At 40.1% G+C, this 27750-nt stretch overlaps 3 protein-coding genes across 11 annotated transcripts; 1 reads left to right on the top strand and 2 right to left on the bottom strand.

Moving 5' to 3' along the window:
* Positions 1–67: 67 nt before the first annotated feature.
* On the bottom strand, positions 68–2142 carry pbdc1 (polysaccharide biosynthesis domain containing 1). Its single transcript, XM_028971175.1, has 7 exons — positions 1970–2142; positions 1662–1769; positions 1153–1218; positions 958–1017; positions 730–870; positions 531–642; positions 68–454 (listed from the first exon to the last, which is right to left on the bottom strand). The coding sequence occupies exons 2-7, from the start codon at positions 1722–1724 to the stop codon at positions 339–341; spliced, it is 558 nt and encodes a 185-aa protein (XP_028827008.1). The 5' UTR covers positions 1725–1769; positions 1970–2142; the 3' UTR covers positions 68–338.
* On the top strand, positions 1269–15176 carry dmtn (dematin actin binding protein). Of its 9 annotated transcripts, XM_028971165.1 has the most exons (19): positions 1285–1461; positions 1912–2100; positions 2240–2321; positions 4055–4305; positions 6891–6942; positions 7052–7126; positions 7438–7590; positions 7892–7936; positions 8332–8470; positions 8821–8865; positions 9784–9933; positions 10142–10251; positions 10442–10547; positions 11463–11527; positions 11615–11663; positions 12658–12665; positions 13029–13094; positions 13756–13836; positions 13944–15176. In XM_028971165.1, exons 5-19 carry the CDS (start codon positions 6934–6936, stop codon positions 14055–14057), a joined length of 1215 nt encoding a protein of 404 aa, XP_028826998.1. In that variant the 5' UTR covers positions 1285–1461; positions 1912–2100; positions 2240–2321; positions 4055–4305; positions 6891–6933; the 3' UTR covers positions 14058–15176. The 9 variants fall into 9 exon arrangements, with proteins under 9 accessions (XP_028827004.1, XP_028827001.1, XP_028827002.1 ...); XM_028971171.1 differs by having other exon boundaries at positions 1269–1461; positions 1912–2321; positions 9787–9933; XM_028971168.1 differs by lacking the exon at positions 4055–4305 and having other exon boundaries at positions 1284–1461; positions 1912–2105.
* Positions 15177–21666: 6490 nt separating this feature from the next.
* On the bottom strand, positions 21667–27551 carry LOC114787131 (5-hydroxytryptamine receptor 7). Its single transcript, XM_028974923.1, has 2 exons — positions 27091–27551; positions 21667–23312 (listed from the first exon to the last, which is right to left on the bottom strand). The coding sequence occupies exons 1-2, from the start codon at positions 27549–27551 to the stop codon at positions 22595–22597; spliced, it is 1179 nt and encodes a 392-aa protein (XP_028830756.1). The 3' UTR covers positions 21667–22594.
* Positions 27552–27750: the final 199 nt, after the last annotated feature.

Here is a 27750-nt window from a genome sequence, read left to right on the forward strand (position 1 = left end):
TCATTCTGTGCATACTTGGCATTTATGCAACATGTAATTGTCTTGTAAACCACCAAACGACTTAAGATCAGGTGAGTCAGAGAGTCATTTATTGATACCTGGACTTTATAACCTTGACACTAGTGTAAATTAATCATTTTTAGTTGTACAAATCAATACAGAAGGCCATCTTTTTTTCACAACAGCACAACAAAACAAGGTTCATGTGTAATATTATAAAGTTAAAGGCAAGTACTTATCTGTTTGTTAATCCCAGTTCAAAGGTTTCTAGATCCCATACACTTTGAGGGACTTGGATAGGGCAAGGACATAAAAATGAGTATAAAATTGTTTCAGGGCTAGCTCTGTCCCTTTCCCTTGCTCTGTTTAGCTTTGCATCCAGCTTGAAAGATGGAGTCATTGTGGCCCTGTCTGTTTCTGGCAATCTCAATAGCAAAAAACTGGATCCTGGTTGCTGAAATGAGACGTGCAACATTAAAAGGTGACCAGCTATGTTCCAGCATATACAGCTTGATCGCCAACCAACATACCAAATATCGTGTTCTCCTCTGTGTAATCTTTTCGGCTGTCCAGTCGCAGCAATGTGCCGTAATTGAAGTCCTCAACAATGCCCTCAAACTGATTGCAAAACGGCCTCCATTTCTAAATAATATTAAAAAGATCAGTGCACTTCCCAGGAAAAGGGATACCTGTGAGGTTTTCCCCCCTTCGTACATGAAGGCCACTCACCTCTTTGGCATCGCTGGATTTTAATTTATCAGGGTCCAGCATTTGAAGATCAAGGTCACTAAATGTTTCAATGAATGCTGAATATATGTTGTCATCTGATTTGGTGAGCTTAAGAAATTTGGGGTCCACGGATGAAATTAACTGCAAAAGCAAACAATTGAGTAAGGCAAAGCAAAGCAATACAATACAATTATATTTATCAGCCTCTTCATTATAATACATACATACATTAAAGTAAACCTCTGCGTGATTATAGGCTTTCATAGCCCACATAACCTCCAGTTGAGGCTGGAAAAAGAACAACATTTTATTTAAATAATTGTACAAATTTGGTATAGTGGCACACATGTATTAGTGTCTGGGTGGTCACGTTCATTTCTGTTTCATTGCTTAAGTTAAAACTGAAAATATCTATATACTCACATCGTTCCCATAAGCCTCTGCTGGAAGGGAAAGCGCATGCGCCGCAGCCGCTGCTCCCTCCACGCCCTGGAAGCACATGGAGTTGTGTTCAGCATTGGATTGTTTCAAGGCTAAATAACGCAAGGGCTACAAGCTCCTCGTCTTTTTTTGGGTTTGAATGGTGTACAGCTGTTTGACCGAATTTAACACAGAATGCAACGCGAATGATCAGGCTTAAACGTAGAAAGTGGTGCCACGTTCAAATGCAGCTGTGCGAATGAATAACAATAATAACGCGAATAATACAAGAAACCCAACAACTAGACTCTGGTGAGAGACCTGTTAGCACCACGCTTCTTTTACAGGAACGAGCCTGCGCTAGTTAGCACATTTGTACCCGAATGGCCATAACAGCTGGCCATATTTCACATACACCTCGACACCGAATTATTATCCATTTACATTGAATGCCGCACAACACCGCATCCGGCTGTTTCATGCAAGGTGTACGTGCAAAGTACAATTCTTACCAGAGACGAGAGCCCGTTGTCTGACGCCATGCCGATCCACGTGAACCGGGCGTGTGACGTCATCCTTAAAGGGCCCGCCCATGCAGCGCGCTTCGTCGCTGCCCCCTACTGACAAAACCACGTCGCTTATCAGTCCAGTTTCCTCGCTTATTTCATTGTATTTATGTTAAAGTTTACTGGTCGTTAATTTGAAGTGGATATATGTGGAAATAAAAAAAATCTGCAAAATTATTGTTTTTTTTTTTCCCAGCTCGCCATAACAGAACCGTCTTCTGGGCTGCGCCCACATGCCCGCGTTTTTTACCTACTTATTTATTTATCTCCCGATTCGCCCGGCCTTCGTTCGAACGTCACATTTCCACCCCGACTCCTCGGTCGGCGCCAGGCGTACGCGGCGACAGCTGAAGACCGGTGCGGTCTCGCCGGGCCGCTGGAGGAGGTGAGGTAGGCGGCGTGTGGCGTCGTGGCCGCGGCGTCACCTCCATTGTTCAGCCGTCAGTGACGCCGCGAGGATGCTCCAGCCGGTTTTTATTTTATTTTTTAATTTATTTCTTTTTACCGATTGGGTTTATATGCAGCTTTCATCCTGGCTTCTGGCGCGGCCGGACGCTGCGCTCCTTCGTTTAGCATAACTGAAGGTTACCTGGAGCGTGGGAGAAGGTTAGTCTTTCACGCTTTCATCCTCATTTTTATAAAAACGTATTAGCTGTTTTCTGCTCAGAGGCCTGTACCTTTTAATCCCTTTTAACTCCCCGTATCGCAAACCCTGATTTGTAAGCGGCACAATATTAATATGGCATTGACCTTTCACATTTCCCAATTAAAAAAATAAATGTTCGCAATTAAGAAGCTTGAGGGGGATGCTGCGCGCTTTTAAGCATCCAAAAGCAAGAAATGGGAAATATTTTTGAGAAATATTCTGTTTATGTGACCAAATATTTCACTTGCTAAATGGGATGTCGCGATACACACACACACACACACACACACACAGACCTGGAGAAAGAAAGTCCAACTGGACTCAGAAACGGAGGCACGCCGGCAATCCTCCCAGCAAGAACTGGCTTTTCCGGTCAAAAGCAACAGGAAGCCGTTGTTTCCTAAATGGAACGTCTCTGTGTGACCCTCTGAGTTTAATATGCATCACATTGGTAAGGAAAGTCATTCTATAGATTGGAGTTTTTTTTTAATTGGCTGTACGTTCCAAATTTTTGGCTGTCGCATACCTGTGTAGGTCACCAAAAATGTCGAATATTCATAATTTGGGATATTTTAGAACTTTGGTTAGTCAGTTTTGTGGAGAATGTGAGACAATGTAGTTCTTACACTCTCACATTTAACAGTGCAAATGTAGCAGTGCAATTTAACAACAAATATCGACAGTAACATAAAGTGCTGTGGAAGTAGAACGTCTCAGAATATCTGTAAGTGACTAAAGTGACTCTGGAAAGGGCTTTATGTATCAAAATAATGTATATTATAATATAGCAAAATATAAATGCAATGTATAGTATTTGCAATATAGTATATTTAGTATATTATATATATATATATATATATATATATATATATATATATATATATATATATATATATATATATATATATATATATTTTGTATTTGTATCAAAGCTGTTTAGATTCCTCATTGAAATTGGATTTCAATGAAAAGTCCAATTACTTATAACTAGTGTGAGAATCGTGACCTTCCCGTGAAGATTTGTGTATTAACATCCATGCTTTAAGTCATGCTTTGCTTGCCGTGTAGTTCAGTTTGACGTCTGGACTTGAAAGTTGTCCAGTCACACTTCCTTCTTCTGAGAAACAGCAGCAGCATTTGAGTGCATTAGTGGTCTAATCAATGGCTGGCTAATCTGATCGGCCAAATCCGCCTGTCTGTTTTCCTGTCTGTGAGCAAACTGGTGTTTCTTGAGTGACACAGTCTGTGAGGAAAAAGTAACACATATGTAGGTGTTACCAGAAGAATAATCATTAAAATATATGTATGGCAGCATGCCTTTTACAATTATACACACACACATATATATAATATTGTAATATATATGTAATATATATACACACACATATATATAATATTGTAATATATATGTAATATATACACTCATATATATTATACAAACTGTATACTGTATACAAACTGCAGTTAGTATTTTATATATATTAGTTTGTTTTGTTAAGACAAGGATGCTGCACAAAGAGTTGATGTTGTGAAAATGCTATTTTAAAAAGGTAATTTTCTTGTAAATTAGGAGAAGATACAGGGTGGTTATGGCCTAGAGGGGTGCCTGTTAGATCTCTACCAGTGGGCATCTCAGCACTCACATGCTCTCAGACCTACAGACAATGTATTACTTTTTATTTTTTTGTACCAGTGGTGCCTGGAGGATTGCAATGAGACGAGCGTTGCCCTGGTGATGGCACCGACTGGCTGATTGGGCGTTGGCTGCTCTTGCTCTGCTGAGATAAGTGCATTTCAGTTGGGGTGGAGAGAGAAGGGGGTGGGGTCACGGCAGCGCATGCAGACAGGGAGAGAGAGGGAGATCGAAGGGAGCAGCAGAAGGATGTTGAGAAGTCTGGAACCAACAGCATAGGATTTCCTACACTTCAGGCAGAAGGAAACCTGGTTTGTCTCATCTTGTCTCTAAATTTGGCCCTTCCTTCCTTTAGATATTTTCATTTTCTCTTTAAAATGTTGTGTCCTTGGTAATACTAACAAAAAATGTTTATATGATCATTTTATTAATATTGTTTTTTTATTATTAGTTTAGATTGTGGACAAGCAAAGTTTGCTATATGCTGTTCCTATTATGATTGAATTTAATGACTGAATGCAGTATTATCCAGTCATGGTCTACAGTAGAGTGGCACATGAGGTTCTCTTGACTGTTTTATTTCTGCTGTGTGAGTATGTGACCTCAGTGGCAGAATCACTATTGCCTCATTCTCAGTTTAATCTTCCTCCTGACGGCACACTACCCCATATACTTTTCCTGTGCATGTCGGCCTATGTGAAGTGTAATAACAGTGTGTTTTCAGGTGTTCAAGGTTTGAGTTCAGTTGTTTAGTTCAGTTATTTTTTTTTACTTGAAGAGTGTGAAAGATGAAATCACATATTGCTGACTTTTTCATGGAAAAAAGGTTTCAATTATGGATTTGCATACGAGAGAAATAAATAGTTTGTTCATTTTGAAAGCTTCATTAGTTTTATTCCATGCACCAACAGCAATATAAAGTGTTATTTATTAATGTAGCAATGGTAAGGTTGAAATTTACCTCTCAATACAGTGAATATGGATGTATTATTCTGCTAATTCTTAGGTATAATTTAGAATATAATTTTGAGCTTGGTGGAACCCCAGTACCTGCAATGTGGAATGTCAATGCATCTCCCTGTACTCTAGACTGTAGAGTTTTATCTCAAAGCAGCATCGAGCACATTATTTTGTATCTAAGAGATTATTGTTGCTGTCCTGTGACAATCTTGGAAATGGAGTCTTTTCTCGTGACCATTCCTAAGCTTTTGGGCTGCTGCTTCAGGATGCCTTCAAATTGCATGTGAATGGAAGGCTGCTAGCTGCAGATGGGTCCTCTCCTTGATAATGCCATTTCATTTTGTTTATTGAACTGCTAATAAATCACATCAGCGAGAGTGGGCCGACGTTTGTTAGGTGGCGCCTTTCACGAATGAGTGGCTCTGACCTGTGCCGAACCGAGGCTTTTATAACCTACCATGACATCTTGTTTGGGTGGTGGAACAGAGAAAAAATTTGCTTCCATAGTCATATATTGGAATAAAATGACTTTGTGGTAATTAGCCTATGCTTTGAAATCTTTGATATCCTTTGCAATTTTAGTTTTAAATCATTAAATGCTGCAGGCATGTTGGATTGTAACTAGCACTGTAAGCATGTCTGACATCATAAAGGGTGAAAACGAAAGCCAGCCATTTAGCCAGTGGCATAACCAAATCAAAAGTCTACTTAGAGCAGATCTGAATTTGTAATGCAGACCTGCTGCTGGGTAGACAGAGCCTCTTTGTGGTTCTTCATCGTGAAGGATATGCCCTAGGCCCTCACAGTTTGTTGTTAGGCTAATAATTGTGCTGCAGTTATAAAATATTCAGTTGTCTGCTAATTCACACATGAAATTGTCATCTTAAAGGTCTCATGAAGTGGATGAGTGAGAACATGAACACCATCATTCAGGCTGATCACTGAGCACACAATTATATGGGCTGGTTACAGGATGGGTCGGAGATCGGCGAGATTTATTTCCCCAAATCGTATGCCATGTACTTGAGCATATTATTTCTAAATCAGTTTTTCACATTCCTCCTGAAACTGAATGGAAATAGGATTGTGCTCCAATTAACGGGGATGAGGGGGAGTGAGTTCTTCATCCCCTCCCCCCCACTGGCTGGCACTGATGAGAAGGGACGTCCTAATGTCCGGTGATGGAGCATCTTGTTTCAACCCGACATTAACCCTGTGCCTGCATCCATAAAGAGAGAGCAGAAAACAACATAGCTGCGCTATGCGCTACTGCGCTGCCACTGAGGCATATAAAAGAAAAAACACTACAGTAATAATAAAAAAAATACTGTATGAGATATATATGAAAAAGGTAAACATATTACTACAGTCACATTTACTACTATTAGTACAAATACTGGCTTTTTTTTTTTTACAGCATTATTCATTGAGTCGACATAGGGGCATAATCTTAGAAGATGGGTTTTTGGAGGTAAAAAATGTAGGACTTTGTCACTCATCCAGGGGATTGTTGAGTGTGTTTACCACAACCAAATTACTAATGATAATGATTAAACTATTTTGTCAAAATATCATCACCTGTATTATGTGGCAAATATATTTCCTGTAGTTTATTTTTATAAGCATAAAGGGAAAATATTTCTACTGCAGGGGTAGCCAGGCTCTGAATGCTTTTATCCATTTGATTTCCCTTCCAGCCGGGCCTAATTCCATGTAATCCACCTAATTAGTGCTCTGACTTGTAAACCATTTACAAATTATTTGAAATGTGTATTATTCAGTATTATTCCAATAAAGAAATACAGGGTTTTTGCTCTTGGTACTGTCAAGTTGTTTTATCATATTTTTTGCTAAGTTGAATTTTATTTTTATTTTATTCATTAAATGTGGCTCTTTTTGTAGTCCTTGTCTAATTACATGTTTTATTAATACACAGAATCTGGTCAAATTGATAAAGTGATTACAAGTTTGCTTCAGTCATGCACAAGGTATTTTATTTGTTTTTTATTATTTCTGTGTTATTTTACCTTACAATTAATCTGTGAGCAGCTGTAGGTTTGCCTTTGACCTTTGACCTTGTGATTTGTACATTTCCAGACTGGGATAGCCCCTTGCAGTGTGTCCTCCTCTCGGGGCCCTAGTGCCCCTGGTTCACCTGCCACCTCTATTGTAGTAAGAGACGATATTTAAATAATAAAATGAAATAATAATGAATGAATAATGGCTTCCATGTACTAGTCTTAAAACATTAACTATTATTTTTAGATGTGTTACTGCTATGGTGAGATAATATCCCTTCTCTTATCGGTCATGGACCATGTTTTCACTGACCACTCAGACGAAGCTTTGAAAACAGCTGTCCTGATGAAAATGTACCAGTTTAGTCTCTACTGTATTCGATGTAGCCCCTACTCTTTGAGTGGTCCAGTGGGATGCTGCCTTTTGTAAAAATCCTGCTGTTCTTCCACTCTTCTTTTCCCCAGGCAAGAATGGACAATCAGGTCATTGGATACAAGGACTTGGCAGCCATCCCCAAAGATAAAGCCATACTGGAAGTGGAGCGGCCTGACTTAATGGTCTACGAGCCTCATTTTCAAATCTCCTCTCTGGAGAGATCAGGACTCAGAAGCAGGGAGGTGAGTACCCTCATGTGAATGGGAACTGCACACACAGTATGAGCCTGAAGTGTTTTCCGACAGAAACTTCATACCTTCACCCACGTTTCATCTTGGTCCTTTTGGCACAATTTTTGAGGAAGTTAAATATTTTTGAATGCTCAGATGTTCTCTTAGATCATAAGGATATTTCTGGGAATCCAGGATGTAGTATTGTGTGAGGATCAAGGGTGTTTGTTTCACATTGGTACATTCTGTACGGTGAATTTTGTGTATTGTGGACACTGACCATGCATGTTTCAATGCCCTTTTCTGCTTTCAGAGATCAATGTCACCACACTCCATCTCACCCCCTCCGTCTCCCGAGGTAGGTGTCTAGTCATCATCACCACATCTGCCAGAATAGGCAGACGTAGGAAAGCTGAGAAAGGCTCTTGTTTCATGGTATAACCTGACTGCTCACTAATGTACCTTTACTGTTTTTTTTCACATGTCTGTCTGACTGCTTTATCCCTCAGAGAGCAGCACAAGTTACTGTGCTCTACTAAAGGATCTAGTGGTGGCTCCTGGATTATTGGAGAATTAGTTTATACTGGACATTAATTTACATAGAAAGGAGACACTTTTATGATTAAATACTAAAGAATGTAATCATATTTGAAATAAATAATGAGACAAGCAGAAAATAATCAACACAAATTTTAGAGTACTTTTAGAGTACAGTGTTTATTCTTCTGTGTATTCATGTTCTGTTCTTTCCAGCTCTTTTCCTCTAAGGAGCAGAAGGAATGGTCCGATCAAGGCTCTCCTGGTGGGTCCACCATGGGCTCAACCACACAGCTTCGCAAAGTCAGCACTTCCTCCAGGGCCTGCGTACAGCACTTTCACCGGCCGGGTATAGGTACTTGTGCATTCACCTCAGAACTCTTCTCATTTGGACCCATAATGTATTCTAATAAATAAGTATAGTTGCCAAAAACCCCAATGGTTTGATTGGGCTATACAGTCAAAGAAAAAATATTTGAACTTGCTGATTTTATAAGGTTGCCAACTAACAAATAAATATAAATGATCAGTATATAATTTAAATTGTAGATTTATTTTAACAGTGAACATGAAAATGCAAACGAATGTTTAACTATTTTGAAATGCATATTGTTTTTTTTTCATCAGTAGTCTTTCATGACAGCTGGTAGACGGGATAATTGCACTTACTGATTTGTTTTTTCTCGTTTTCACATCCTGTTTCAGACAACGGCGCTAATATATATAAGAAGCCCCCAATTTACAAGCATGGTAATTAAAATTTGTCTTTCATACACATCACTCCACGTACACCAGACAGCCATAACATTAGTGATTGTCATTGTGAAACACTGCAGCACAGCACACGGTGACACAACGAAATGTGTCCTCTGCTTTTAACCATCACCCTTAGTGAGCAGTGGGCAGCCATGACAGGCAAACGGGGAGCAGTGAGTGGGGATGATACTTTGCTCAGTGGTGCCTCTGTGGCACCTTGGTGGACCGGGATTCAACCTGGCAACCTTCTGATTACGGGGCCGCTTCCTTAACTGCTATGCCACCAACTTTGGGTTGAAAGCTAAAGAATTTGGAAGCATCCACATGAATACATGACCTAAGGCCTCCAGCAAGATTCAATTGCCAAAAACATCAGACCTTTTCTGGGTTGAATTTTTCCAATCCTGTTGGCATGGCATCCTGGTGTTTTCACCAGGTAGGTGACTCTCAAACGCACCTGGCCAATGACACAAGGATTTCTTACAACACCTTCTTTCTTTGACCATGGTCCAGTTCTGATGCTCATGTGCCCATTGTTGGCACTTTTGGTTGTGGACATGAGTCAGTATTGGCACCCTGATCGGTCTGCAAATACACAGCCCCACACAACAAAACTGTGTTCATCCGTGAGTCTCGACTGCTTTTTTTTCGGTTTTCCTAACTTGGACCACTTATTTTGGTGATTACACAGCCATCTAGCATCACAATTTGGTCTCAAAATATTATGCTTTGTCCTATTTCCAGTACATAAGTTTGCTTGCTGCCTCAGATATGCCATCTGCCACTGTGCCAGGATAATCAATGATATTTAATTCACCTGGTGGTAATGGTTGATTGTGTGTGTATATATAATTTTTTTAATGTGTAATTCTGTATTGTAACATTTTATTCATGGCAAATACATTCTTTCAGTAGATGTACCAATGGCTGTCCCACACAGTAAACATATAGAGGACATCATCAACGAGTCCAAATTCCCAGCAGCTCAACCACCTGATCCCAACCAGCCCTCCAAGATTGAGAAAGAGTCCTGGCCTTGCCCACCGTCTTTGGCCACCTTTGGTAAAGCTTCTGTGTACTAGTCTTACTCATATTCTGCCTTGCTGACTCAGTCATACTGTGATCATAAGAACAGTGATATCAATGGAATTATTTTATTTAAGGACTTAACAACCAATTTAATTAAGTTATTTTTCATTTTTGTCCATATAATCAGTCCTTTAATCATACTAGTCATACTAGTATAACCATTCGATTTTCTTATCAACAGAGATTGAGTCAAGGATTAAGGCTGCAGAGGAAGGAAAAGGGGAGGTGGATGATGAGTATGAAGACCTGACCGAGGATGCAAAACAGCTACAGGAGCAGCAGCTTAACAAAGTAAAGAGGAGGCTTTGCTGCATGGGATCTAACGCTAGAAGATTTTGACTAATGTTACTCCTGTATTTCGCTGAATGTTTCTGCTTTTTAATCTTTAAGTTGCTATGCTGTTGTGAGTGCTGTGCCTGCTTTCTCAGAGCCCTTAATTACTTAATGGACATTTATCTTCCTATGGTGTACTGTCTTTCAGATCCAGTCCAACTTAGGAAAAATGATTCTTAAGGAAGAAATGGAGAAATCTGTACAGTTTCGCAGGAAAACACGTTCACTTCCTGATCGAACACACATGCACTTAGGTCAGTGGCTGTGTTCATTATTATTGTTGTTGTTATTAGGGACATAAATTGATAAAAAAAAATCACATTTTGCAATGAATTAATCATGATTACTCACAATTAATTCTTACTATAATGAATATTTAAAACTGTCAGAGACAAGAGTGTGAAAGAGTTTCAGACAGGGAGTGACGGGGACATGATCACAGTCCACTCTTTTTGTAATGCTTTATTGTGCTAAATTCTTACTACTCAAGAGTTCAGTGGGGCATTTTTTAATATCTCTGTGTAAGGGCTACTTGTCACATATGATGAGACTAATTTGTGCATTGAAATATTTTCATGTGGTCACACTTGATTTTCACTCTATGCACCATATTTTTGCAGTGCACATTCAAGCTGTGCACCTTTGCAGCTGTGAATCTCCATATGAAAATGTGAATGCACAAGCAAAAGATGCATCACTGTCAATCTCCATCTTTATTTAGGGATTGTCTCTGGATGGATTAATTTTGCATCCATATCATAGGTCATCCCCAACAAAGGAAGTAAACAAAACACTGCACTACATTGTCTAGTGTAGCTGTTGCATCCTCAATATGCCATGAGCTGACTGAATGAGTGTTATGTACAGAAAGTGCCAGTGATTATTAATCTGCATTCTTCATTATGTATTTCTTCATTTACCTGACACTGGTGTCACAATGTTTAAGATGTGAATTTGTTACTCACTAGGCTACTAACACCAAGTTAAATAAGTACTCCATATGCTATGAAGTTTATTTTATCAGTGTTAATTAGTTATGATAACTTTTTCATGACGTTGGACCAGCGACCATGGAATATTCTGGTCACTTCACTTTGTATGGTTCTCTGCTCTGCATCGTGCACACCACTTCATCACTTAACATTGTGCATGGTTATGTGTGTTTCCAGGATCCTCTTCCAGTACCTCCAAATCAACTTCAATGCCTGCATGCAGTCGAACAGGCCTCACAAGGGTACTTTATTTTTTGTTGCAAGTACTGCATCAGACATACACTTGAGATTTGACAATAGATGACTTTGTGTTTGCTTATTTTTTTCAGCTACAGTCTGCAGACTTTACCTGTTCAGATAGCAGCGGTTCCAGAGCAGGTATGAGAGAGCCTTATTGGTAACTATGTTTTAATTTATACTTCACATCTGAGTCACGTTGAAACGACTTGCAACAATAACTGCAGTCCTGGGGACTCGCTCTTTTGCACAGTATCATAATGCAGTGGATCAGGGGCAGCTGAATGTATAGGAAAGTATGCATATTACATCAGTTTGAAAGGTCAGCTAATTTTACATCAATGTCTCCAAATGTCAAGAATTCGTTGCACTTTTTCTAATTATAGAATGTGGAAACTTCATTGAAACATTTCCATTTAGGTCTTGTAAATGACACCTTACCATTTAACCAGGTCATGACTTCAACTTAAGAACTGTAAAAATATGACTGCAGAATTAGCACAATTCTAATTCAAATATTAGTATAATAGGTGTATAATTAGCATGCTATACATTGATTATTGAATTGCCTCCATGAATGAATATAAGATGAAATTGCAGCAATTGGATCTAGCACAGGTGTGAAGGCAAATGGACTTCCTCTGTCCCCACCAATGTCAAAATGAAATCTACACTTTTGTTTTTATCTTGTTAATATTATTCTTTGTTAATATTAGCTTCCTCTAAATGCCAAGGTCTCTACTCTCCCTTTTTCATTTTGTTTTCATGGTTTTTATGAAGTTTTGACTTCCATGGTATATGTAGATGACGCTCCATGTCCCATTCTTGCTCTCTCCAGATCACATTAAAAATATAATCAGTGAATGTAATTTCTAATGTTTTTATAGTCTCTTTAAATAGTAAGTGTAATTTAAAAAACATTGATTAATGCTGCCATCCTTCTCTCTGTCGCTCTATGCTTTTTTAAAAGATGGTATTTCATTCAGGAAAGGCCTATCTAGTCTAGTGATTCTCCAGTACTGGAGTTGCGATTGATCAGCTATTTTGCCTGGAAAGGTTTTTACCATTTTGTTCCTTAGGTTTCTTCATTTACTTACAAATTTCATGTTTTTTGTTCTCTTTTTGTAATCACCAGGAGTACAGGTAAGCTTATGATGTTTCTCATTCTGTTCCATAGTTGCATGTGTGTGAACAATTCATCTGCCTATTAACAGCTTGTTGCTTATTTCACTCACCATGATGTTTTCACATTGTATTCTTTGACCAGTTTGCTGTATTGAAAAAAATTAGAACTGCTTATGGCAGTTTTTCAGTGTAGATCAAAATGTTTTTCCCCCTCCAAATAATATTCTCAATATTGAATCCTAAAATAGTTCTGATGCTAAGAGTGTCTCATTTGTAGTGACGAAACATCAATATTTGGAAGTTGCTGTCTTTGCTTTACACTGTTTACTCCAGTTTTCTCTGTTTGGGGAAATTTGGGGGATTATGGTGGCATCATTGTAGAATGGCGGGACACAAAGAGGTCGAATGGACAGAGGAAACTCACTACCTAGTGTTCTGGAAGAGAAGGTGAGGGGTACTCACTGTATTGAACACAATGTTTATATGTAGACTAGTACAAACCCCTCTGAGGACCATTACCTATTAGCCCTCATTATAAATTGATTAGCTGTTCTCCCTATATTTTATTACCTTGAAAGCCCCCATTCAGTACATGTGAAAAGTCATGGTATATGTTTTAAAGGGAATGTTGACTGGGGAAAGCTATAGAAAATTTATTATTTACTTCATTTTATACAGTTTTTTTTGTAGCTGTTAGCACCATTCTGGGTGTAACAGTGGGTTATCCAGAATGGAGCAACATGTTTTATCATTTTCCGTCCTCCATAGAAAATATTTTTTAAAAATGACCAAATGACTATTTTCCAAGTATAAAATGTACATACCCTGGATATTATTGCAATGGACACACAACTGCTCTGTTGTAGAAAGTGAACATTCCCTCTAAAATAAAAGCATACATTAGAATTTCTCCATTAAACGACCCACTTCCATGAGCCTTGCAGAACTTGATATGCTTTCAATGCCTATTAGTGATTACTAAATATTGAAAAACCATTTAAGCTGCACTGATATAGAGCTTTCATTTTTTCCACCTAAATTTATGGACATTTCTAGCTCTTTCCGTTGTTAGCATTTGTTTAAAAGGTGTAGACGTTTTTGCTTACAGATCTACCCATATGAAATGCTTGTTGTGACCCATAGAGGGCGAAGCAAGCTGCCACCAGGTGTAGACAGGACTAGGCTTGAGGTAAAACTGTTCAAAAATCACTTTTGTGGGTCAAAAATTTCTATTTTGCTGGATGATTTTTCCCCCACTTTTCTCAAAACTAAATGGCTTATTTCTTCTCTTAACAGAGGCATCTGGCTCCAGAAGAGTTCCAGCAATTGTTTGGTATGCACATCACAGAATTTGACCGCCTGTCGCTGTGGAAAAGAAATGATCTGAAGAAGAAAGTGTCACTTTTCTAACACGAGGAGACCATGAGAATTGGACTTTCAATGAAATAAATGTCTATTGAATAACCTGTTGACATGAGGGGGCATATCAGTCTCATCATATCGAAAGTGAAAATGAAGGTGTTTATTGTACTACCGATATTCAAAAGTTAATGTCTACTGTTCACGCTTCCATCCACAATGTGTTGTAAAGGTGGCATTCTATTGGTCATCAGTTAACAGAGCATGGTGTCTAAAACCAGAGAACAATCTTTTTAAAGGCAGAAATTTTTATTTTTCCACTGTTCAGCTCAGTAAATTTGAAGGCATGTGAAACGAATCCCATAGCATTGATATGAGATTGCAAGTTAAATCTGTCCAGTAATTACTTTGAGCATTTGGTGAAAAGGCAAATTTTTTTGTATTTTTAAAAACATCTAAAGCAATTATGAGGAATTATTCAAGTGCCCCTTAATACCTATTTATGGATTTATGCAAAAACTTCACCTTAAGCCTCTCAACATCACTCACATGTACCACTCAGTCATAAATTGTCCAGAAAACTACTGTACATAAATGAACATATTTATTTGTGTAATTGCTATTTAAATTTGTCTTCAGTTTGTGCACAATATCATGTAATAATCCAAATATTGAACTATAAAAGATGATTTAGATTAAATATAATACCATCAGATTTTGGTTTTGATTCAAACTTTAATATATACCTGTTCACTGAATAGCCAGTTAATGTACAACCTTATTTCACAAAAACATGCTTTTCTTCCCTGGTTATATGCTCTTCACTTCATATCACATGCAAAGGATTATAGTATAGAAGGTAGCATTATAGGATCTCCTCGCTTTCCTGTCTCTGTAGCCCCTTGGTTTAGTTAGTCAATGTGTAAACCTTTGCATTTTTTTTTTATTTCTAGGACATCTGTCTTCAGAGGTATTTTTCATACGGTCCACTGTTCTCCAACACTAAACCATTCTATTACCACATTGTTTCTCATGCATAACACTCTAACTGTGCCTGTTTACTGGCCTGTCAGACTGGAGAAAGAATGCCTCATTTCCATTCCAGTAATAACACAACAACACTGTATTTAAACACAGATAATAAAAAAAAAAAACCTTTGTTGTACTGTCTTATGATTCCAGTTCCTTTTTTGTATTCAAGCCTTATCCTGACCTCTAAGCAAAGATTGATGGTTGTGAATGAGACAATCTTACACAATCTGTGAGTGACTGCTTCCAATAATGTCATGCACACACACAGAGTACAGAAAGTATTCAGACCCTCTTAATTTTTTTGCAATATAACAATCTTTGTTATATTGCAGCCATTTGCAGGTTTATTAACAAAGAAAAACTGAAATGGCCTGATTGAAGCCTCTCCTCAGTGTAAGACACATGGAAGCCTGCATAGTTTTATAAAAAAAAAACACCTGAAGGACTCAAAAATGGGATTTTCTGGTCTGAGCAAGATAGAACTCTTTGGCCTTAATTCTAAGCAGGATGTGTGGATAAAACCAGGCACTTCTCATCACCTGTCCAATCCAGTCCCAACAGTTAAGCATGGTGGTGGCAGCATCATGCTGTGGGGTGTTTTGCAGCTGCAAGGACATGACGACTGGTTGCGTTTGAGGGAAAGATGAATGCAGCAAAGTGCATGAATATCCTTGACTAAAACCTTCTCCGTAGTGCCCAGGACCTCAGACTGGGCTGAAGGTTTACCTTCCAACAAGAGAATGACACTAAGCACACAGCTAAAATAATGAAGGAGTGGCTTCACTACAACTCAGTGACTGTTCTTGAAAGACCCAGCCAGAGCCCTGACTTAAACCTATTTGAGCATCTCTGGAGAGACCTAAAAATGGCTGTTCAGCAATGTTTACTATCCAACCTGCCTGAACTGGAGAGGATCTGCAAGGAGTAATGGCAGAGGATCCCCAAATCCAGGTGTGAAAAACTGTTGCATCTTTCCAAAAAAGTCTCATGGCTGTATTAGATCAAAAGGGTGATGCTAAATACTGAGCAAATCAGAATACTTTTTCTTTGTTAATAAATCTGTAAAAATTGTCAACAATTCTGTGTTTTTCTGTCAATATGGGGTGCTGTGTGTACATTAATCATTTTAAAGTGAAGTGATTGTCACATGTGATACACAGCAGCACAGCACACGGTGCACACAGTGAAATTTGTCCTCTGCATTTAACCCATCACCCTGAGTGAGCAGTGGGCAGCCATGACAGGCGCCCGGGGAGCAGTGTGTGGGGACGGTGCTTTGCTCAGTGGCACCTCAGTGGCACCTTGGCGGATCGGGAATCGATCCGGCGACCTTCTGATTACGGGGCCGCTTCCTTAACCATTTTAGTAAATGGCTGCAATATAACAAGGAGTGACACATTTAAGGGGGTCTGAATACTTTCCGTACTCACTGTATATAGGGCAGTGGTGCCCTAGACAGTTACAAAGCAGACTCATAACCAATTCCCCTTGAGCAAGATACCATCCCCACACACTGCTCAGCTTTCATGGCTGCACACTGCTCACTTAGGGTGATGGGCTAGATGCAGAGGACACATTTTGTTGTGTTCGCTGAGTGCTATGATGCATATGACAGTGTTGGGGAGATTACTTTAATAAGTAAGTTACAATTACAAGTTACTCTATTTTAAATTTAATAGTATTGTAACTATTTCCAATACAACATAAAAGTAATGTAACCCATTATGTTTGATTACTTTTGTAAATTATGAATGAACTATTCTTAACTGTTCATCATTTTGTAACCTGGCAGTGTTCACTTAATATAGAAGTACTAAACATTGACTAGTTCCAAACCCCTTTGAATACATGAATTAACATTATTATAATGTATCAATTAAATAAAGATAATATAATAATAGCCACCATAAGGTTTTTTCTTTAAGATCATACAGTTATAAAACACTGCTAAATGAAATATTTAATATTCAAGAACATTGAATAATGTGAGGAACTTTATGGTTGGTCGGGGCCCATCTCCGGCCATCTCACTGTCAAGACACACCTGACACCTCGTAGTGTTACTGACACTTACCAGTGTGGAAAGATGATACAATTGATACAGTTGAAGCTATAATCAACTTATAATCACTGCTATAATTAACAGATCCTCCATCTTTGTTTCAGAGCGACTTCAATGCATTTACATTTACATTTGTGGCATTTACAACGTGCGACTTACAACGTGCTTTCAGGTTACCATGAAGTAATCAGTTCAGGTTCACTAGAACCCGAACTATGAAGACAATCATATTCCCAATCAAATTCTGACAAGATGGTCTGATTTTCCTTATAATGTGAACAGTCCAGCTGCCCCAAGTTGTTTCCCTGATTTGTGAAGAACGTTCCGCAGGTCACAGCGTTTCAGCCTCCTACCAGACAGCAGTTGTAGTCTGATTTTAAATGAGTTCACAGAACTGACCACATTGATTAAATGATTTACCTTACCCTGCAGCTCCAGATTATGCTCATTAAGAAGTTCAGTACGCTAAATCCAAAAGGTTGTTCTCTAGCTGTACATTTTCATATCGGAAAGATTCAGGAAATCTTTTATTTCAGGCAGCACTAGTGCAGCCATCCATTGCTGGAGCACCATCAGTTGTGATGGAAATTAGCTTAGAGGGAGACAACTGGCTTGTAGTGGAGCTCATATCTCCAAAAACCATTCTGATAAACACACCAAAGCTGTGACACATTCAACAGATCAGTCGACTCATCAGTCGATTTCCTCACATCGGTGTGTATCTCTTCTCCAAGATAACAGCAAGTCCATCCAAGCTCTCTGCTTTATGAAAGTTGCTGCTAACCGACTTTTCAGTCCTCACACTTTTCTTCTGTAGCTAAAATGGAAATCATGAATATTTCAGTAACTGCCCGACCCTGAACAGTCAATTTCACACAAAAATATATATGTGTGTGTGTGTGTGTGTGTGTTCTGGTATATAAACATATATTAAATATTATCTGTTTGAGTACAAATGGTTAAACGGTCTTTGTGCAAAAGGTAATTTGGTCTGTTGAACACATGGGGTCAGTAATGCCGAAGATTATGTCCTGTGGCTGTTGAAGAAGCAGTGATGGTCACAGAATGGATGCCTTGGTGCTTAGTACTGGCATCAGGAGATATTGTTGATAATTACTGATCTCATCTGACGTTGACAGTATCTCCAGCCCTCTACACTCACACACATCTCCAAAACTGCAGCTCCCAGCGGCCCAAGGAAGGAGAGATGGTGCCGGGGTTACAGGCAGCCAAGAATCACTGATGCATGTGGGGAGAGCAGACTGGCCCATTTTCTCCAATCCAAGAGAGAATAGGTGTCAGAACACACAGTAGTTCATTTTTGTTTAATGCGGCTTTATAGACGCAGACCGGTCCGGTTGCCCATGCTGATCTGCATTCAAGGCACCTTCAATAAACACAAAAGCCGGTCAGAACCGGACCATGGAGCAATGGAGTCACGCGGATTTTGTTTAAACACAAACATGTATGCTCTTCTACATGTCCTGCTTTGGTAGGATATCAATGGATGCTTCACGTTTGATTAAATTATGGAATGTTGTTAACACAATCGCAGTGTCCATAACTCATCATTTGATCTTCAACGATGATCTGCAAATAAAAAATGTTTTTCTGTTGTCCAGCTGCGGTTCATCTGTGAAGATGCTGCAATATATTGGAAAATTCATGTTCACAAGGCTGTGTCTCTTGATTATGAGGAGTAGAATAAACAGATTATCTAGACAAACAGAAGGCTTCACCTTGTACGTTTGAATGCCTTCGCCAAATTTCTTCTGTTTATCTTTGTCACTTAGATCCAGGCGCGGATTTGTGCCACAAGAAATAAAAGTGGAAACAAGGGGGTGGAAACCTGAAACACAAAAAGAAACAGGATAACAAAACCCCAGAGTGACCCCACACTGACCAGGAACGTGACCTGACTCTTTAAACCTTTTACGCAAAGCCACACCGACTCCACCCAGGACATCCCCCTTCGTCTGTCAGGTTGGCAGTGCAACACCGGAAACCGGAGCGCCGATGCAGGCACGCTGAAAGACGTCTGTCAGGTGCGTGGAATCAAGGGGGCGTGGCCCACAAAGCGGTGCTCTGGGAGCTGTTCTCAGGTATATCCCGTCGTCCCAGGATGCGCTGTGACAATGCGCTCAAAGACAAATTGAGGACATTTTGATCTCAGTCTACAGTTGCCTTATGTCATTTAGACCACGTCCTGTATCTTATTGTCTCACCTATGTGATTGTCACATTGACTTTAATAAATATAACTTCAAGCCCATCAGGCCTTTATAGAAGATAAAGGCTAAAGACTTCAGTCTAAATTTAAAGGGTTTGTCATAACATTCGGAATATTCACTTGAGGGAGAAAAATGTGACATTTAACAATAAATGTGGTTAGAGCTTACATGCATTTAGGACAAAAGACCTGGAAAAGTGTGAAGAGTGTATTTTACATGGTACTGATGACTCACTAACTGTGAATCTCTGCTTGACCTTATGTTCACAGCTTGTCTCTCACTGGGCTTTTTATAAACCACTGACAGGATAAGTGAATAACATCGATTGAACATTCAACTTTGAAGTTCTTGAAGCAGGACAAAGAGACAAGTGTAAGGAACTGAGCACAAGCGCACAGTTGTGATGCTGGGTCAGGGCATCTGATCCAGATCATGAGATCTGGACCATGGAGGAAGACGTCCAGGTCTGATGAGTCATATTTGGATAGTGGTATGGCAGTTTGCAGAAAGTGTACTAGTCCTCTTTCTGATGAGATGCTCTGGGAAAGCTTCGGCATATGTTCATATGCATACTACTTGTGATCACTAGTTAATACTGGAAATATTGTTGCACACCACGTATACCACAACCACAGCAGTGGTATTGCCTGATTACCCTTTTAAGCCAGGTACAGCCACACTACAAGGAGCGTATTGTAAAAATGAGTTAGAAATGAGAGACTCGCTTTTGTATTTATGCTTTGATCAAAGTAAGACAGATATTTAGAATTAAATAATTATTCATAAATATTAGAATTAAATAAATAAAAACAACTACACCGGCTGATCCACTCTGGCAAATCCTGATAGATCCTTGCTTGTGTCTATTTGGCATAGCTGCTTGTCCTATTTATTTCTGCTGCTCTTCTACTGTCCACTATCTGCCATGACAATGCAAATGTCTTACTTGGGGGACTAATAAAGGATTATCCTCTCTTATCTTATTTTATCTTTTCACCTGCTTCCAGCTCATCAAGGACTGATCACTTATTGCCCAAAATATCACGGCCTTTAGCTGCTGTCACTTTAGCTAGATCACTTCACGTGCCAAATATTCTGGTGAGCAGAACATGACTTATATACAGTCTGAAGAGGTTTAGCATACACTGTTACAGGGCAAATACACAATGCTTTGTAATGCTTTGTGAAGACATGGAATAATTTGGACACACTTTAGACTAGCTGTAACTGAACATATGTAACATACGTCATAAGTAAGCCACAGATACAAAAGGAATATTCTTTCATCTAAGAGTTTATGATTACAGTTCAGTCACCAAATCATTGAAAACTTGTTACGTAGGAGATGGTTAAGCAACCAGCTGTGTACATGGGTCCTGGGCCCCAGGAGTGTCCAGCTCTACCACCATCAACTCTAGAACTCCACCAGGACTGAGCCTCCAGGTGTATTCCCTCTACTTTGGGACTACTGGGACTACTCACAGCTCCTATTCCATCATCAAAGGATTCTGGTGATAGTAGCCTAGCAGGTAACATGCCTGCCTATAAACCAGAAGACCACAAATTCATGGGTTCAAACCCCTCAACCATTGTCCCAATTAACCCTGGCTGTCCCTGTCACTACTGATTGTCTGATAAATGCTGTAAATGATGACACTAAAGTGCTCAGTTTTATTTGCTACTACATTATCTCATGCAGTAAGGGAATGGAGAAGTTGGCAAAGTGATTCCAGGCTAATGGCCTGTATCAGATCAACAGAGATGAACAGAGGAAACAGCAGTGCTCTCACTCATCCATCAAATATGCTCCAGTGAAGAAGGCGAGCAACTTCACGTACCTCTGTGTCCGTCTACACAGCTGATGCTGAGAGCACCCTGACCATGTCCATGGCCGTAAAGCCCTGCAGAGAGTGTTGCCCTGCCCTGCCCTCCCTACAGGATGTTTAAAAGAGGCACTGCAGGACCAGCGCAATCAGGATCATCAAAGACGTTTCTCACCCCAGTAATTCTCTGTTTTGTCCGAATGGTTCTGCGGCCTTATGACCAGAGCTGAGAGATCCAAGAGGAGATTTTTTTACTCAAGTCATAAGGCTCCTTAATCGACACACGCCTCACTTCCAATAGCACTTCTACTGGACTGGTACAATGCTGCAACGCTGTGTGGATTTCAAACTGTCCACAAACTGTATAAGCACAGTATACATCTGCTACTTTATTCATCCTTCTTCTTCATTCATTGATTACACATATTCATATTTTCAGGCATAACTGCTCAAATGTACCTTTGAATATCACTTTCCATAATATTCCTCATTTATCATGTCTTCAGAGGCCTCCAACAGCATACAGAAATTAAAACATGTTCAACACAATAATATGAAACATTTAGCATGACATTACCAGTTTGCTCTCATTCCAGGAGTCAAGGCATAGTTACCAGAGCACAGAAAAGCACATTCTAACAGCAGCTTGAATCAAATAGATTGTGTTATTGTCTTATTTAAAACGTATGTAGATAAGTTATCGTATCATTTATCTTTTATATTACATATCAAGTAAATTATTTTTATGAAGCCATAAATCCAGAACCACAGTTCATCTATTAATCTAATCTACACTACTTTCATTTAATCTAAAATTTATTTGTATTGATAAATGATGATAATTCCTTAATGAAATGTTTTTTTGATTAAGTCACATCAAGCATAAAACCAAATCAACCAGACAAAACCAGAACATGCCGGTTTCACTACCCAACTGACTGGTTGAAACAAAATCCGGATTCCTTCTCTGGAGAAGCACTTAAAATAATATCACACTGCCAGCAACAATATTCTGCATATAAACACAAATTGCATAATAAGATACACAGATGGCAAGTAATAACACACCAAAAGCAATGACATAAAATGAACATTTGTAAATCAGATGATTTAGATGCCTGTGAATGAACTCCACAAGCAAATTTCTACGTAGCATGTTAGTTGTATTTAAGTGTACGCGCAAGTTTATTCATAGTGGAAATCTTAAACTGTCATAATGGCTTCAGGGACATTTTGGTCCTAGAACTCTTTTTGTTCTGTGGACTAGATGCCTCGGCTTACTTGATGAAGTTCACTTGAGCTAATTAATGATGTGGAAGTTGTGTGAGGAAATTGAGGAGTGATTGTTAATTATGAAACAGGTCCCTAAAGTAAAACCACTTGGATGATCATGTTTTACAATAGGTAAAGATGTTCTGAAATAAGTGAACACAAATCCCCCTCAAACCTTGAGAGCTTCATGCACTCCCCTGGCAGAGAGCCGCCGGCTGATGTTTCGGTATTTGCACCGCAGCAGGTCTTTGTAGGTGGAGCGCAAGTCCCGGTTGAAGAAGGCGTAGATGAAAGGGTTCATGAGAGAGTTGGTGTAGCCTAGCCATAACAGCGTACGCTCTACCCATGCAGGCCCACAGCGGCACAGCACCCCACAGAAAAACGGCCGGGCGGTCGTGAAAACAAAGAACGGCAACCAGCATACCGAGAAGACACCAACAATCACCCCAAGCGTGGTTGCTGCTTTCTGCTCCCGTCTGAAGATGGAGATGTTCCGCCGCTCTGCCGAGGGACCAAGCTTCAGTCCCTGCATCCCAAGACCCTCCGTTGTCACTGCTGCAGCTTTCCTCGAAACCTCATGCTGACACAGGGTCAGGGCAGGGCAGCGGTGCTTGGTGCCACTCTTCTGGGCCGCCTGGAAGATCTTGTAGTACATGATCAGCATGACAGCCATGGGGACGTAGAAGGCCACAGCAGTGGAGTAGAGGGTGTAGCCCACATCTTGGCTGATTAGACACACCCCGGCAGCGTTGATGTTCTGGGCCCAGCCGCAGAATGGAGGCAACGTGATGGAAGCTGATGCCAGCCACACGCCAAAAATCATCTTGGCCATCAGCCACCCATTCTGTCTAGCAGGGTAGGTGAGAGGTTGTGTAATTCCCAAATATCTAAGGGAACAATGAAAGCAAATTCTCTTGAAACAGAGGATCTAGGTTCATGTAAAAATGAAGGAAATTGATTATTCTCTATGATAACACAACTTTATCCCCATAACTAGTGGTCAGAACTATGAACAAGTGTGACATGTAAGTACATTTACATTTATGGCATTTATCAGACGCCCTTATCCAGAGCGACTTACAATCAGTAGTTACAGGGGACAGTCCCCCTGGAGCAACTTAGGGTTAAGTGTCTTGCTCAGTGACACAATGGTAGTAAGCGGGATTTGAACCTGGGTCTTCTGGTTCATAGGCGAGTGTGTTACCCGCTAGGTTACTACCACCCGTAGTAAGTAGTAGTTGTTGTGCTTTACTACTGCGTAGTTCAATAGACAGTTATGACAAAAGCCATACAAGCAGTTTGAAAACTTACCACGTGTTGCACGGGACACAGAAAACTAGGCTCACTTGTTAAAACGTACTCCAACGTACTCCAACATTCTGAAGCATTCAGACAAAACTATTGCACCAAATATTTAAATGTATAAAATGGGTGTCAACATATCAATAAAATAATGTTTATGTATTATTCGTTTTGAATTTCAATAAAATTATTGAAAATAACATAAAGAAACATAATTAGTAACCATGTTCCAAATGTCTGCAGTTTTTTAAATACATTGAAATGAAATGATGTTCCACATGATCCCATCTTAAATGCTAGGACAAGTAAAAGTGCAAATATTACAGAAATTTTATTATTAGCATTTTTGTTTCATTTTCCAGACAATCGCCCAAATGATAATCTTACTGACACCAGCCCAGCGAACCTCCTCAGGACTTTGATAAATACTACATTAACTACTCTTTCGAGGGCTGGTATTCGTTTCCAATAACACAGATATTAATATTAATGTTGGGGGATAGGCCCTGTGCACCAAGACTTAGTAATTTTGCACATAGCTCCATAGTATCTCATTAATTGTGGCTGTAAGTCATCCACGTGGATCCGGGGAAGGCATTTGCCCCGTAGGCGTTTCTCATTTTTCTGTCAAAACCTATATATTATTGTGCAATGTAGCCTAGTCTAGAGTAATGTGTGTTGTCAAGTCTGGTGACTAAAGGTCAGACCCAGGGCCTGAGGAGGATTAAAAAGATAAAATGTTTGCAAGAAGAAGACACTATTTCATACCAACTTCCAAAAGTTGCTCTCCTGGTCCATCCCTCTACAACAGAGCACAGTCATAAATGTTTATACAAGCGCAGGGTGCAGTTTATTATGCAGATGCAGCGCTTTACCCAGTGCCATATCATAAATACTAGAGGCACGTGTTTACTTGTCATTTCAGTATTACTAAACATTTTAAAGTAGAACCAGAAATCACCACTCATTTTCTCAACTGAAAGAGCTCTATTATACATGCATTTAAACATCACTTGTAGAGATTTCTGTTTGGCCTGGGCTCAGACTTCACAGCGTTACAAATATTTGAGGCTGAAGAAACACAGTAAAGGAACAAAAGGACACTGGAGAACACACTCCTACAATTTTAACCAGTCATCACAGCCGTTAATAGATTTCACATTGAGAGAAAAAAAATATTTTTAATTGCATGTCAAGTACCCCTCGTCTTTTTCTCTAATACTGATCTGTCTTTCACTGGACATGGAGTACAAGTTTATAGTAGTCTAGTTCCTTGAAGACCCAATCTAATTCCCTCTGCCCACTAAACCCAAGAACAAATGCTTTCATCTCATGCGTGATGGCAGCGTAATAATACCCCGATTGGGCATTCATAGGCTCATGCATTCATACACACTGAAAAACAGAATCACACAATACACCCTTTAGACTCTACACTTCATCAGAGGAATATTGGTTTAATCCAAGCATCTTTCATATATTTTCTGCTGACCTTACTGTGATGCAGTACCATGGAAACTGTAAAAATCGAATGATTCCACCTCTATGCAATCCTGGACTGCAGTCACGTTAACATATTAAGCCAGTCGAATGATAATCCTTCGGGGGCCGGATTGTAAGGCCTTTTGACATGTTTCACTTGGCATTTACAATTATTCTCTGTGGTCTTAAACATACTGCAGACCCCACAGACCCCCTATATGACTTATTTATTTTTGTTAAAAAATATCTAATTGCTCCTGTAGAGGTGGTTCAATCACCACCTTCTGGAAAAGTGTATTTTAGAGTGTTTTAGAAAAGACAGGCTGACCATATCATGCTTGCTGTGGTTTGATCTTAAAAACAGATCACAGGGAGTCAAAACGCTGGCTGTGAAATTTGACAGATGCTTGAACATGTTAAAGTACATCTAGGATTAAGATTAAGAGTCAAACTATATCACAGATTCACTGATGCATAAATATGGCAGCAGCTTTGGACATGCAGCCTACAAACATATACAAGAAAAACAACTAGAAATCACTGTCATTCAATAAAAATAATAATTGTACATTTTACAATGAATTAATCTTAAATTTTTTAACACCATGACTATAACTGTAAATAAAACAGAAATAAATTTCAGTGAATTTTTCTGATCTAGATTAAGCTCCCAATGAGTTTAGATATTTTCATCTGGTCGCAAGTGATTTCTGATCCCAGGTTCTGGACAGGACCAGACATAGGCACACTGAGGACACATCTCAAGTGGTTTGCTCTTCGACAGCTGCATGTCTCCTTTTTGAAAATAAGGCAAATGTGAACACAAAAAATTCATCATCTGAATTGGTCCTACAACTCCTCCATTGTCCGTCTCCATGTTAATGTAGGGATTGTTGCCGTTTAGAATGAATATAGCATCTATGCCACACATGAAGTAACGAAGACACAGCTGCATTAATAGCATTTATTTTGTGGATTAAGCCTCCAAAAAAGTAAAGTGAATTGATTGTCACTTGTGATACACAGCAGAACATCACACGGTGCACACAGTGAAATTTTTCCTCTGCATTTAACCAATCACCCTGAGTGAGCAGTGGGCAGCCATGACAATCGCCAGGGAGCAGTGTGTCGGGACGGTGCTTTGCTCAGTGGCACCTCAGTGGCACCTTGCTGGATCAGGATTCGAACTGGCAACCTTCTGAACGCTTCCTCAACACTTCTGCTTCCCTAGGTCACCACTGCCCCATTCTTCATTCAAAAACTATTTTAGTGAAGGACTAGGATTCATCCACCATAAACCATAATGTTTATATATTAATGGCAATTTTACTTTAGGACACTAATATTTACCAACTAGGACCACAGTGTGGACCACAGTCTAGTGGTGGCAGTGATGGCCTAGCGGTTAAGGAAGTGGCCCTGTAATCAGAAGGTTGCCGGTTCGAATCCCGATCTGTCAAGGTGCCACTGAGGTGCCACTGAGCAAAACACTGTCCCCACACACTGCTCCCCGAGTGCCTGTCGTGGCTGCCTACTGCTCACTCAGGGTGATGGGTTAAATGCAGAGGACAAATTTCACTGTGTGCACTGCGTGCTGTGCTGCTAAGTATCACATGTGGCAATCACTTCACTTTTTTTTTTGTCTCACAACTTTGCTATCCTAATAGATTTCAAGATCAATAATTTCAAAACCAAACAAAAGGCCTTCTGGTCTCAAGTGACTGTGCCTTCACACCCCTCAGCAGTAAATACCAGGCTGCACCTCCAGCGGCTAAACACACCTTGCATGTCCAACAACTGCTCCAACAGCATTACAACGCGCTCTTATTCCACAATAACTCCTGATCCCCGGAGGCAAATACTGCCTGCAAATAAACCTACCTGTCCACGCTGATCACACATAAGGTCATGATGGAGGCCGTGCAGCACATGACATCCATGCTGATGAAGATGTTGCAAAAAACCTCCCCGAACAGCCACACGCCCCCCGTCAGGTCCGTCACAATGACGAAGGGCATGACAGCCAGGGCGACGGACAGGTCCGCCACCGCCAGGGACACGAGCAGGTAATTCGAAGGCTGCCGAAGTTTCTTCACCACGCACACCGCGATCACCACCAGAGTGTTGCCCATCACCGTGGCGGCGGTGATGATCGCTAAAGTCAGCCCGACGAGCAGCGAGCCCGCGGGGCTCAGCTGCAGGACCTGCTCTCGGCACGACCGGTTCCCCGCGGGCTCCTCGGCGGCGAACGCGGCGGAGAGGGCTTGGCGGCTCCCGCCGGAGACCTGTGGCGCGTCTTCCCGGCGGTCAGGCAGCAGCGCGGAGCCCGGCGTGGTGAACATCGCTGCCGTCCGGTGGAGGAGACGATCGAAAGTGAAAAAAGAGACCAGCACCACCATCACGAGGATTCCCACTATACGAAGGCAACTTGCCATTAAAAACTGCCCGGATGGAGGCATACGGTACAGGTCAAAAGTTTGGACACACCTTCTCATTCAATGTGTTTTCTTTATTTTCATGACCATTTACATGGGTAGATTC

The sequence above is a fragment of the Denticeps clupeoides genome, chromosome 3 (assembly GCF_900700375.1).
Source record: "Denticeps clupeoides chromosome 3, fDenClu1.1, whole genome shotgun sequence".
Classification (NCBI taxonomy): Eukaryota; Metazoa; Chordata; class Actinopteri; order Clupeiformes; family Denticipitidae; genus Denticeps; species Denticeps clupeoides.

Excerpts from the sequence above, each read along its gene's own strand:
- pbdc1 (XM_028971175.1), bottom strand. The coding sequence starts at position 1,724 with ATGACGTCACACGCCCGGTTCACGTGGATCGGCATGGCGTCAGACAAC. Across the intron at positions 643-729 it reads AATCCAGCGATGCCAAAGAG|AAATGGAGGCCGTTTTGCAA; the intron begins GTGAGTGGCCTT and ends AATATTATTTAG. Across the intron at positions 455-530 it reads AGAGGAGAACACGATATTTG|CAACCAGGATCCAGTTTTTT; the intron begins GTATGTTGGTTG and ends GTCTCATTTCAG.
- dmtn (XM_028971167.1), top strand. Across the intron at positions 7,591-7,891 it reads CAGGACTCAGAAGCAGGGAG|AGATCAATGTCACCACACTC; the intron begins GTGAGTACCCTC and ends TTCTGCTTTCAG. Across the intron at positions 7,937-8,331 it reads CACCCCCTCCGTCTCCCGAG|CTCTTTTCCTCTAAGGAGCA; the intron begins GTAGGTGTCTAG and ends TGTTCTTTCCAG.
- LOC114787131 (XM_028974923.1), bottom strand. The coding sequence starts at position 27,551 with ATGTTCACCACGCCGGGCTCCGCGCTGCTGCCTGACCGCCGGGAAGAC. Across the intron at positions 23,313-27,090 it reads TGTGTGATCAGCGTGGACAG|ATATTTGGGAATTACACAAC; the intron begins GTAGGTTTATTT and ends TTGTTCCCTTAG.